This window comes from Corylus avellana, chromosome 6, assembly GCF_965113065.1.
Source record: "Corylus avellana chromosome 6, dhCorAvel1.hap1.2, whole genome shotgun sequence".
In the NCBI taxonomy this organism is placed as follows: Eukaryota; Viridiplantae; Streptophyta; class Magnoliopsida; order Fagales; family Betulaceae; genus Corylus; species Corylus avellana.
Genome location: NC_142495.1, coordinates 25,836,116 through 25,849,648, shown reverse-complemented (window position 1 = coordinate 25,849,648; position 13,533 = coordinate 25,836,116). Strand labels below are relative to the sequence as shown.

The 13,533-nt window shown below is 37.1% G+C and overlaps 2 protein-coding genes across 2 annotated transcripts; both read right to left on the bottom strand.

Moving 5' to 3' along the window:
• Nucleotides 1–3,116: 3,116 nt before the first annotated feature.
• Nucleotides 3,117–3,940, bottom strand: LOC132187094 (large ribosomal subunit protein uL11). Its single transcript, XM_059601267.2, has one exon. The coding sequence runs from the start codon at nucleotides 3,803–3,805 to the stop codon at nucleotides 3,305–3,307; it is 501 nt and encodes a 166-aa protein (XP_059457250.1). The 5' UTR covers nucleotides 3,806–3,940; the 3' UTR covers nucleotides 3,117–3,304.
• Nucleotides 3,941–5,047: 1,107 nt separating this feature from the next.
• DCP2 (decapping 2) lies at nucleotides 5,048–11,420 on the bottom strand. Its single transcript, XM_059601818.2, has 8 exons — nucleotides 11,064–11,420; nucleotides 9,802–9,953; nucleotides 8,881–9,008; nucleotides 8,067–8,162; nucleotides 7,105–7,257; nucleotides 6,857–6,960; nucleotides 6,700–6,767; nucleotides 5,048–5,457 (listed from the first exon to the last, which is right to left on the bottom strand). Exons 1-8 carry the CDS (start codon nucleotides 11,144–11,146, stop codon nucleotides 5,270–5,272), a joined length of 972 nt encoding a protein of 323 aa, XP_059457801.1. The 5' UTR covers nucleotides 11,147–11,420; the 3' UTR covers nucleotides 5,048–5,269.
• Nucleotides 11,421–13,533: the final 2,113 nt, after the last annotated feature.

The following is a 13,533-nucleotide window of genomic DNA, read 5'->3' as shown; positions in this document are numbered from 1 at the left end:
AGAAGCAATAGCCAAACAAGATCTTTTCACAACGACAGAAGAATGAACAACGGACCACATCTTAAACGCAAAGTTACATCAACATTTTGGGTACTATATTCTACATATATTAAATATAATCCGCACAAAATGTTGGACCATCTCATATTTCGACAACCCACCCTACCGCCACCTAGGGATTCTAGGCCTTCTTTCAGACAACCTTTGTGGTCCCAGATTTGAGAAACATATATCCGATGAAATGTCCCCGAGTGGAACAGGGAATGGGTTTTCTCAAAGGCCATGCGATTCTGTAAGAGTATAATAAAAGGAATGGATTTTTTTTGTTCTTGTTGTAGCCTTCCTTTGTGGGCCCAAAAAATAAAGCAACTTCGGTTGATCCCCTTCATTTACATTTTACTCTTTCCTCAATTGGGAAATACTTTTATATGCCTTTAGAAATGTACTCCAAATATATATATATATATATATTATCTTTTGATTTTTCCAAGTATTTTGATACGAGTTCTCCTCCCCTTTCTTCTTTGAGAAATGCTATACATCCTAAATTTTCTTCCAAAAAATTGGTTCCCGAATGATACATCAACATCCCATAAGTTGGTGACATACTTCTCAAAATAATAAATCTCGTAAGATGACAACACATCATTTGAGAACTAACTTTTGGAAAAAAAATTTAGAATGTGTAGTACTCATCTTCTTTTATCCCTTATTCCATGTTCTTATTATAAATGTCATAGAATATTTTCTTCAGTATTTGTGCTTTTCGATGTAGTAAATAAAAACAAACTTTAATTAAAAAAAAAATTATAAGAAAATAATTGTTTATCCACCTCTTACAAATAAAATAGATCTTCTCAATTTCAAGTAAAATAAGAAAGAGCAATTCCAGAATCGAGGTTACATTTCACGCATCTAATAGTGTGCATAATCCATATGCTGCCAAGTGTTATATACGTTGTCTAAATATATTATGTCAATTTAAAATAAAGAAAAATAAATGCAAATTGATTAACCAACATGGCATTATGTAGGCATAAAATCAGTAGTCTGGGTAATGAAACAGAACACCGTCCATTAGCCAATTTATCCCTCGGGACAGAATTGGAGAAGCCCAGCCCAACGCAATAAGTTGAAAAACATACACATCTATAAATGACCAGAAAGACAGATGCCTGGCGTGCATCACTGTTGATGCACGCCAGGCGTACTCCCAATCACGACTCTTTCTCCTTAATTAGACTCGGTTCTCCTCCCCACCCACCCCAACCCACAGGGACCAAATAGAGGGAGAGTGGTTTGGGCAATTGGGGGATGTGTTTGAATAAAGAGCATGTAAAGAGTGAAAGCATCTTCGATCACTCAAAAGATCATGATCAAAACTAAAAATACAACTAGCTGCACAACACATTTGGTCATCCAACTCCAGTTACAGACACATTGGAAGCAGTAACCCTACTACCCATCCTTTTATCTTTTTCTTTTACTTGTTCAATGCAACTTTAGAGCCTTTTGACAATAGTGTGTTAAACGATGGGAATGGCTCACCTCCAGTTTGGAAGGCTTCAATTTCCTCCATTTTTTAATGGATGAATGCCATGTGTACAACAATAAATCCAAAGGCCTATTATTTGCCACGTGACTCACCCCCTCATACTAACGTCTTATGTAATGGCAGTTTAACAACACAGGACCTTCGTCTTCCACCCATTCTGCCCTTCCTCCGCTAAGTTGAAACCTTTCGTCTACCTAAGACAATCATTAACGGGCCCAACATCACAAACAGTTTGGTAACTCCATGAGTTCTGAGTCATAAAATTCGGAGACTTCAAGCTGAAATCCAACATTTCCTACCCTAATGAGTATAGGAACAGCTCCTTCCTCTGCTTGAGAGTTCTTGCTGTCCTTTACATTGGCCATGTTCCTAATTGCACCCATGGCAGGATTGAGTCCAGAAACCCAGATCAGCACGCCTCGATCAGCACCAAGACACTACCGTATGTACGTCAAGAAGGCACATGCAACTATAGCCGAAGCTGTTCTCCTTCAAGAACATTGATTGGTTCACGAGAATCCGCAACAGAGGCCCCATTCCCTCTTCTTTGTTGTCTGCCCCTCAAGCCCCTTACTCGACCTCTGTTGTCCCTCCCTCCCTCCCTCTCTCCCCCCAGAATTTTCAACTCCATCGCGACAAATTCATTCTCTCGCTGTGCACTTCATAGAACCAATTTCAAATTTTCTCAAAGTTAGCACAAATGCAAGTTCTCAAAACTCAATTTGCTTCAAATAAGTCACTTTAGTCCCTCAACCATCGCAAGCTATGGCCCATTGAAGAAGATATGTTAAAGAGGAAAACATGGTGACATGCCCTATGGGATCATCATTCTCTTCATCTTCGAGCCTAACAACACAGCCAAGACGTTTGAAGATGATGGAAGACCCACACAAGAGTGGGTTTGGTGTTCGACTTTGCAAAGGAAGGGTAGAATGGGTGGAAGACAAATGGAGTGAAGTCTCTGATGAAGATGCCTAAATCTTCTTTGGTAGAGAAAGGGCCTGTGTTGTTAAATGGCCATTATGGTTAGCCTGAGGAGAGTGAGTCACATGGGAAATAATAGGCCTTTGGATTCACTAGCATTTACTGACTAGTTACATCCAAAACGTTTTTGCAAACATTTCTAAAAGACTTCATCAACAATTGAAAACACATTCTCTAGAAAAACAAAATCATTGTACAGATATGATAGATTCTCCTACTTATTACCATAAAAACAGCAAATTTAGGTCAATTTCACATCTGATTAAGGTTTCCAACTCTAGAATATGTCATATCTTCTACTACAATATGTCAATATTCAAATTCAGCTCTTTGCTCTCTTCCCTCCTTCACCTACTGTTTTGATTTGTCCCCTTTTCCTTATGTTCCAAGGTTTTACAAATAGAGGGGCTCCTTATAAGTTGCATCTACCCAACTCGCTACATTACAAGATTCTTCGACACCGATATCCAAATTCCCATTCGAAATCCCAGCTATAAAAGATTGCAAACTCCCATAAGCAATTGCTAATACACCTTTACTAAACATGGGAGCACACCATATATAAAGCGAAAGAAACTGCAAAAACTAACATTTTCGACCCGTACAGATTTAAATATAACCTTCTACTAAATCCACGATACAAAACTAAATAATAAACGCTGAAATTTAAAAAAAAAAAAAAAAGACAACCAAAGTTCCAATGGAGTTCTCTCATAACCAAAATCGACCGCAAACACTAACAACGAAGCAATGAAAAAACAAACCTCAGTCGAGGGGGATCTCGACGTCGCCGTCGGTGATCTCGGACTGCAAGTCCTTGGGGTCCTTGCCGTCGACGGTGCATCCGACGGAGACGCAGGTGCCGAGAATCTCCTTGACGGTGCCGGAGAGGTCCTTGGCCATGGAGCGGGGGCTCATGACCTTGGCGATCTCGATGACGTCGTCGAGGGAGATGTTCCCGCTGTGCTTGATGTTCTTGGTCTTCTTGCGGTCGCGCTCGGGCTCCTTGAGGGCCTTGATCACCAGCGCGGCGGCGGAGGGCACCACCGAGACCTTGGCCTGACGATTCTGGACCGTCAGCTTCACGGTCACGCGCAGGCCCTTCCAGTCCTTGGCCGTCTCCTTGGCTATGTCCTCTCCAATCTTCTTCGGGGAGAGCCCAAGCGGACCGATCTTCGGGGCGAGCGAACTGGCCGCGCCGACCTCTCCGCCGGTCACTCGGACGTACACGTCCACCACTTGGGAGGGGTCGAATTTCGGCGGCATGGTGGGTTTATGCAAATTAGGAAAAAGAAGGAGAAATGAGACTGAGGATCGTCACTGAGGTTTTATAAAGCTAGGGTTTTGGGGTTTTCTTTTCTTTCTTTTTTTTGGGATTTTTTTTTTCTTTCTCACGCGAGTGGCAGCGGTGTGTTTGGCTTGATGTTAGGGAAGTCATCAGGTTGGATAGTGGTTATACTGGTATAATCAATAATGGTATTACTCAATATTGTCACTGCAAGTCTTGGATGGCTCTGTTTGGTTCTAGGAATATTTAATTGGATAAAAACTTTTAATCCACTCTATAAGTATTCTTTAACCTACATGCTTCTTTAATATAACTATTAAAAAAAATAATGCTAAATATTATATTGTTATTTTACAATTGTTCAACAATGTTGATGTTAACACTCCAACTCAATCATTTTTTTTTTTTTTTTAATTTAACAAGAGTAAATCCAAGTATTAGTTAGGGGGTGTCCCAATAACCTTGGAGGAAATTTTCTCTCACCCAATCTATTAGATTGACATGACACTCCAACTCAATCATATGATTTTTTAAAAAAATACATAAATTAATTAACAAGAGTTAATGAAGGATTAGTTAGGAGTGTCACATTAACCTTGAATTTTTTTTTTCAACTTAATTTATTCGATTGACATGTGTTCAAAATGCACAATATATGTCAATCTAATAATCTGTATTGGAAAACTTTGGCCTTTAACTCAAGAGTAATACTACTCCTTACACAATTTATTGCATGCATTTTACGTGTTTTAAGTATTTAAAAATATTTTTTAAAAAAATCAAAAATTATTTTACGCTAAAACAAAAAGCCTTAATGTTAGTTCCAATCAGTGTGACTGGTTATACATATATAGATAGAATATTTGGATTTGATGCATTTCAACACCGGTGCAGCATGCATAGACGAGCCCTCAAGGTTCAGTGCATCAAGATTAATCCTAACCTCAACTATGATAACCCGGGACCAGGTTATGAGCTTTATTATTGTGACATGACTAAAGCCCACAATGGTTTCCTGAATAGTTGTAGAGCACTAGGGTTACTTATCAAAAAAACAAATTATGGAGGGCATTAGGGAAAAATTACTAATTGAGCAAATACTGACCTAAAAATCTAAAAGAGGTGTTGACCCCCACGAAGGAAAAAAAAAAAAGGAAAGTAAAATAGCTATCCAAGCTACACTCACTTAAAAAGCATTAACATAGAACTTGCAAGAAAGAAAACTGAACATAGTGGAGCGCATATTCTTGCCAGAAAAGGTTTTCTATACAGAATATACATATAACCCAAACCTGAAAATCTGACACAAAACATATACAGCTTGTACACCTACCAAGCTTGCGTGAAGGTTGATCAGTGAGTTCAATGATACAGGTGAAATGGTGGAAAATCGCCCAGCTATCTGAACTCAAACCACTTTACAAAGATAAGAGAGTTTTCCTTCAAGTAGAAAAAGCAGCTTCCATTGCTTGCAAGATTGATGGAATATCAAATCTGAAGTTTCTGAAGCTCCTACCAGGCCCCGTGTCAGGAGGGTGAACATCAGGCTCGGGTTTAGTCGGCTGGCTCTCCGTTATTATTGTGCTGCTGTTCCCTATCGAACTGTTCTTTGCTTTCCAGACACATATTCCTAAACAAAAATCATAACATGCTCATCAGCAAAAGCACAGACGAAAACAAGCACACCACCTAGGTTTTCACAAAATATCAAAGAAACTCCTCATCATTTCAAGAATGCAGGATTGCATATTCCTGAAAGGAACCCTCATCAAACAAACTCCGGCTGTGTTAGTGCTTAGTGTCCTAAATTTGTATACAATAGGCCCTAAGCTCAAAGAAAGGGTGAGGGTTACGGCAGGTTGACAGCCAGCATAATACCTAATCACTTTATTTATTGAGTAATGCTACACACATTCCCACTCTCAGTCTCTGGTGTGGATTTTAAAATCACAATTTGATCAAAATTCAATAGTGATCCATCTAAAATCTAATGGTGATTTTAAAAGCCACATCGGAAAGTGTGAGGATGGGAGTACGTGTAACATTACTCTTATTTACTATATCAATGGAATTATCCTTGATTTTCAACCTAGTATATGAAGTGCAAGTTTAGTAAAAGTAAAAATAAGAATGTAGGGAAATTAACCTTGATGGTCAAGAGATACCAAGAGCGATTTGTCTTGGATCAATAATTCATAACGATTGAAGGATTGAGAAAATGTTTATTATAAAATAAGTACGGGTAGATCATTTGAAGTGCATTTGGCTTGGGTACCTCACTAAATGATCTCACTTTTAAGACAAGTATCAATATGGTATCAGTGTGGTTCTTTGTCCTGGACTCTCACTACATTTCTTGCATTCTATGTTTGATCACCATTATAAACAGGAAAGTACATGAAAACTTGGAACTTAAAAAACATGCTGGAATAGCTATTGTGAACTCACAAATTTTCCAATTCCCTATCAATTCTCAACAAGTCTAATGGCGAGCTTTAATTGCAGACAATAGATATAATCATCTACAACTTGAAGTTGCAGCAAAATAATTATATCCTTAAGAAAACCTACAATCATCACTTTTTTTTTTTTTTGGAATCCTAAAATTATCACTTAAATTCATGACTCATCATTGACATCTTCCAGAAAGGGGGATGAAACATTTTTCAAAATAAAGATTAGCTCTACTTAGGTTTAAAAGGGCCCAAAAGGAACAAGATATGTTCTTTGACAAGTCATATTACTATCTGAGATTCTTTTCCTTTTTTTCTCATTTCTTTTTCTTTCCCTATCTTTTGTAACCATTTATTAGATTCACATCGACCAGATGTTAATAGGTATCAGATTTTCTAAGAAATAGGGGAGGAAAAACCTTTGAGAGGCATATCAGGTTTTGGAGCTAAGGGGGGCTGATGTGATGAAATCCATGATTTCAAAGACCTGCACGAAGACATTTAACCTATCAAACACTTGCAAAAGATGTTGAATACCTGAGGAAATAATAAGAATTATAGACCAAAAGTACTCACGCCAAGAAAGGGGCCACCATGTAAAGCTTGAGGCCAGTCATCCCACGTGATATCACATCATCACTTGCTGGCTGAAGTTCATCAAGCCGATGCCACGCAATTTCCTGCAAGCAGCAAACAAAAGCATGTAGTTCAGTATTGCAATTTTTCACAACTTGCAAAGTATAACATTCTGTCCAACAATGATTAAGAAAGACTCGTAAAAAATTTTGAAGAGTCCGAGGAGCCAAGCAAACAACATCACATACGCTGATCTCTTTTTTCGTAAGGGGAGCAAAGGCAGTATCATCCTTTACACCGGCAATTATGTAAAGCCGCACCCTCTGCTGTCCAAATATTGCTTCAATATATTCATCTGTGTTAAGAAGCTTAGAAACATCAAAACCTGTTTCCTCCAGGACCTGCATTCACCACAAAGCACAAATGCGTCAACATTCATATCTATGCCCAAGGAAGCAGTTCATTAAGTGATTAATTATCATTCAACATGTTTCCTAAGCTAGTACAACAAAAAATGCTGTGAATCAATTGTTTCATTCAAAAGTGTTGTATTGTGCCACAGACAGCTTAGGACAAGAAAAGGGTAACAACGAAATCATGACCTTTGTTTCCTACCATACATTGGAAGGGCAAAGAATGATATAGAAATGCTCCACAGTGAAATAGGCATATTACACTTACTGGAAGAAGAAAAAAAAAAGCCAGGATATTCTTTATTTTTCTCTTCTTCATGTTACTAAAAAATGGAGGTTGTAATCATTTAACGGGAAGGAGTTTGAAAACTCCCCAGCCTTGTCAACTGCAGCCTTCCCAATTAACTGTTTCTATCAGTCATGAAGATGGACAAATCAGAACAGATACATCACATAGATTCAAAAGGCTGAATTCTACATATAGATAGTATTCATCTTCATCAAATTTGCTAACAAAGGTGTACATTTTTCACCCTGAAATAAAATAAGAAACTAAAGACAAAAAATTAGTGCCAGTATTTAAAAATTACATTACAACTTGGTTGTCACGTGACCAATTATTCAAGTCAACGAAATTAGTGTCTACACTTCAAGTTGAATACCAAGATAAATGAAATAGGTATACAATACAGTCAGGAAACTGATTGTGTACTTGGTGGTGCCTTAGGCTCTTAATGATAATTAAATTACTTATCAAAAACCAAACAGTCAGAAAACATCATAAGAAAAGAGCTTACTTCTCTGATGGCACACGCATCGTCTTCCTCGTCTTTGCTCTTTTTACCACGTGGAAAACTCCAGCTTGACCCTTTCCAACCCTTCACTAGTAGACACTGTCAACATCAAGAACAAGAGTAGAAACTAAACATTATATATAAGTCCAACTCAATCATTCAACAGATATAAGGTGTCAAACAGTTCAAATACAAACAGAAAATCCTTGAAAAAAGTTATCAAATGGAAGAACTCTGCTGCATGGGCAATGATATGCTAATACAACATTCCTCGTCAAAACTATGCCTGGAGATTGGAACCATTGGGGTCTTAGAACTGATAAAGGAAGTCAGGTAGGCATACCTTTAAGAGAAAGGTCACAAGAAGAATTCTTATATTTTGACTTACAGCCTATGTGAAAGGATCTCTTACATACATGTATTAGTTATGTACATATGCCTAACCTTTCCCAAATACTTCATTAAAATCCCACATACTATGAATTACATCGCATGTTTCCTCCCTTCTCTTTTTGACTTAGCTACTTGGAAGGATTAATCACTCATGATGATAAAGACAAGGGTGAAAAGCGATAATTTCATGCCGCTTCAAGAAAATCCCAATTGTTATACCAACGGTGCTTGATGGTAGACACATGTCAATACACAGGATCATGAATTTTCACAACACAACAACAGTATATCATCACCAACTCCAGCTTAGTAAAAGAAGAAAATTAGAATGATAGCAACATTATAGGAACCTTTTTCAATTTTTTTCAAAAAAAAAAAGCTCAAAAGACTAGTATCAATTATAGCCTTCATCCCTAAGACATACCCGTTCATAGGTCTCATCCAAAATGATTGACCCAGTTACTGGAACTCGGACCTTGTAGGAAGTGAAGTCCTTAAATATGTCATCTATATGGGCAACATAAGGTCTTAAGACGTCACAACTGTTAAACACTGAAATCTGTCAAGGAAATCAACGATAGATTCATGAAGGTAGAGAATATATACATTAATGTTAACAGAGATTATATACGAGGAACAAAAATATACATTAGGAATAGCTATTTTCTTTTTCTTTTATTTGACTAGGGTCATCAAAGAGAGCTAAGACCACACTAATCATCATCTAAATTTCCCGATCTATAAAGAATATGACAAAGCTGGAAAAACAACCAACACAAGCTTCCAGATTTTTTTCCCGATAGAATACCAGTAAAACGTTTCTAATCTTACAGTGAAATATAATACTTGGTATAAGATATCAGACAACTAATGTATGCTTCCTTCACAGTGTGCATTACCACATAATCAAATGGCATTATCATATTACAAGGTAGACCGAATGCATGTGCGAAGGAGTGTTTGTCTAAGTGTCCAAGCGTTCATGCATGCAGGCACAGACCGAAATGTCTGCTTCTGCATGTGCATGCCCCTGAAGGTGAATTGCAATTCCGCAGCTAACAAGGTGAGCCAAAAAAGCATCCAGATACAAAAATGAAAGAAACACCAATTATATGCATTCAGTAATAACTGAGGGACAGTGCCATGCTTGATAATTGAAACACATATATCAGGTGATACATTTGATGTCTAAACAGGTTGCATTTGTCTTCAGCTTGACATGGCTTTTCTAGAACAGTAAAAATAGACAAGGAGATCACAAACAGCAGAATAGCAGATAACAATATATAATGGAAAATTATTTAGGGGGCCCCCAGGCAGAGGGGGGAGAAAATGCACAGGATACATAAAGAAGTGAACTCCTTCAGAGTGAATGACTTCAACGATGGATTTTTTTCCACTGAATTGTCTTCATAGAACCAATGTGCATATTCCACAAGAAATAAAATCCTTTCAAATGACTGGAGGTCTTCTTTTGGCACATTTAAAACAAACCGACTGCATAAAGTTAAATAAAATTAAAAAAAAAAAAAATCAGAACTGGATATGAATCAAGTGTAAAACTTTTAACAAAACAAAAGAATTGGGGGGGGGGGGGGGGGGGGGGGGTGGTTGGGGTGGAGGGAAAGGTTACCCATCAACCACTTCCACCATAATGAGAGTTTGCATATCCAAACAACACAGCTGCAAATGCCTCTTAACATTTACATAACAAGAAGCCATGGAATTATGTAAAAACAGTTGTAGATAGCTGATAGCTCACTGCTCTCGGAAAGGGTTTCAGGAAATTTCTCAATGCACCAATGAACTAACATGCTAAACTTTCCATGACCAATTGAACGCCAGAAATGTGTCCTATAATGACAATTCAACTTGAGCACCTTTTTTTAATCGATGAAAATTTATTCAAATAACTCTGAGCACAAATTACCAAGTGATGGATTCTTAAACTAGCACACTCTCATCAATGTAACCAGTCTAAAGTTCATTCTTGTAACATTTCCATGTCGGCTGAAAGAGTTCAACCTTCCATCTTGTCAGTGAGGCAGTAGCTCATGTGATACTACAGCGACATCTTACAACCGAAACCAACAATGACCAATAGTTACAAAGTTATTTGGTTGAACTCATGGTTTCCCGCTTAGTTCAGATGGGTTCTTCATTTTGCTCGCTATCGAAACAACAAATGAGTACAAACACTCCATATTGCCTTCTCTTCCTTTCCTTAGTTTTCTTTGCAACCAATAATACACCTAATGCTTAACAAAATCCCCAAATCATCCACAATTTCAAAAACTTTTAACTACCAATTTTCGCTTATCTTAGCACAATCAAGAAACCAAATCAACCACAACGTATTTCCTACCATGCAGTGACAAGCACACTAAAACCTAAAACTTAAATCGCAACAAAACGATGTGCGCGGGACGAGCATCAAGCAACATTCTAATTGTTAAGAAATCACAGGGAGCGAAAACCGAACAACAGTCCATTCGACCGAATCTTCTAGAAGACTCGAAGACTTTACTGTTTTCTAACGTTTTCCCGGTGACCAACAGCTCGTGAAGGAACCAGAAAACAGAGAGAGACAAAAGCAGCGATACGAACCTGCAGAGATCGTCGAGGAGTTCCTGGGGAGGAAGCCCGTTCTTGTGTGGAGCACCACTAGAGGACCGGTGGAGGCCGGACATGGCTTTCGGATTTTGAACTCGAAGAGAAAAGAAAGAAGAAAACCCTAACTATTCGTATTCAGCGGAGGAGCTCTTCCACTTTGTGCTTTAGACTTGACCGAAGGAGCTCCGGAGGGATCGAGCCCAGGGCGGAGCAGCTATATCGGTTCACCGGTTCTCAAGATCGATGGATCAACATTCGCTACACTACAATTCATAGATGTTAATTAAATTAGGGATATTCTTTTTTTTCATTCTACAAACCATCTCTTCACCATCTCCACTCTCTTAACTTTTTTTTTTTTTTTTTTTGAAAAACTAAAAATGGTAAAGTGAAGAGATGGTGGGGAGATGTTTTGTAGAATCCATTGTAGCATTCCTCATTAAATTATATAATTGTTATTTTTTCTTTATTTTTCGAAGGTTTAATAGTTATTTTATATTTTTTTTCTCATACATTATGATTTGGAATTTAAAACAAAAAGGCTAGGGGAGAACAGAACATGTAATTAAGGAGTTTATAAATGAAAGGAATACGAAGGAAGAGATAAATTCAGAAGAAGAAAAAAAATCTAGTTGTATTTGTTTTCATCTCATGTAAAATATTTTTTATGACAAAAAATTAGAAAAATAACTTCCTTTTGAGTAGGGCTTGTCAAATTCACCGCCTACTTCTTATCGATAGTTAACCGACTTCTACGGACACCGCTTAACCAATGGACGGTAGGTAGAATAAATTTTTTTATTTCAACAAATTCGGTTTGGTAGGCGAAATAAAATTTGTTAACCGAACCGACTTTACCGACTGCCTATTGACCAACTTCGCCGATAATTTTCAATTTTTTTACATATTGACTTTACCAAAAGCGGTTCGGTGTCGGGAAAAAAATTTGGCAAAATAAGTCAGTGAAATTTTTGACTTTACTGACATTTTGGCATAACAAAAATTTTTCTACCGACACCAGCCCTATTTTTGAGACTTCGAATATTAGCCTAATTGAAATTCGGTTCGAAAATATAGCTGTTAATTTTGAAAAGGTTTTTATTGTTGAATTGGTAAAATAAAAAATCCACTGCAATTTTTTTTTTTTTTTTTTTGAAACGAGGATCTTTGCAATTTCAATGATAAGAAGATCTAGACCATAAAGCTCTGACATCAAAGAGCATAAAAGCTCTGAAAAATTATAACTCAAAGCTATGAGGTTACAACGTCATATATACAATACATATTTTACAATTACGTACTATTTTTGAGACTTCGAATATTAGCCTAATTGAAATTCGGTTCGAAAATATAGTTGTTAATTTTGAAAAGGTTTTTATTGTTGAATTGGTCAAATAAAAAATCCACTGCAATTTTTTATTTATTTATTTTTTTTTTGAAATGAGGATCTTTGCAATTTCAATGATAAGAAGATCTAGAGCATAAAGCTCTGACATCAAATAGCATAAAAGCTCTGAAAAATTATAACTCAAAGCTATGAGGTTACAACGTCATATATACAATACATATTTTACAATTACGTACTATTCATGACCTCAACTTTTCCGCTAACCTATGTACAATTGTAGTTAAAGCACAAATTTGCATTGGCATTGTCAAATACCAGTCCACCACCAATAATTAAAAAAACAAATGTTAGGGTTATCAAATATTTGATCAACAGAAGGATAACAAAATGATGTGGAGTTCATTTATTGATGCTCATTACATTTCTCTTGTTTAATTATTTTAAATTCTATCAAATAAATGAGATAGTAAACCTCTCTTGGTAAAATATTTAGTACCCAAAGCATTTCTCATTAAAAAAAAAAAAAAAGAAAAAAAAAAAAGACAAAGAAAGCTAGTGTACGTGGGAATAATCCCGTCCAATACTAGGCCCTAGCCCATGGAGCTCCATCGGAGCCCGAAGTCTCATCAGGCCGAGTTGGCCCATTAAGTCAAGCACATTAATTAGAGAAAAGAAACACTTGTAAAAAATAACTCAACCGTCTCCAAGAGGCAGTTCAATTGGCCAGGACTACGCTTAATAAAATAGAGGTCACTAGTTTGAATCTCCCCTCTTGTGTGAACATGTCAAAAAAAAACTCAACCACATGAGTATCTCAGCGCCTCGATATTCTTATAGAAAAAGGAAAAATTGTTTTAATTGAATACGGGCGAGAAACCAATTATGAGCCTTTTCTTAATAGAAATAAGGGCGAAAACAACACCCGTAGCAATACATTAACTTGAGCTCTTCTTTTGAAATTGATTATTTATTTATAAGTTTAATCACTAACTTAAGCATCAAAGTGCCATCATATACTTGATTTCCGTCGTCTATTAGATGTTCTCATGGTTTGGGGTCGGGGACTTGGGATATGATCGACCGATTATTCAAAGGTTAAGACAAGGGAAATGACGA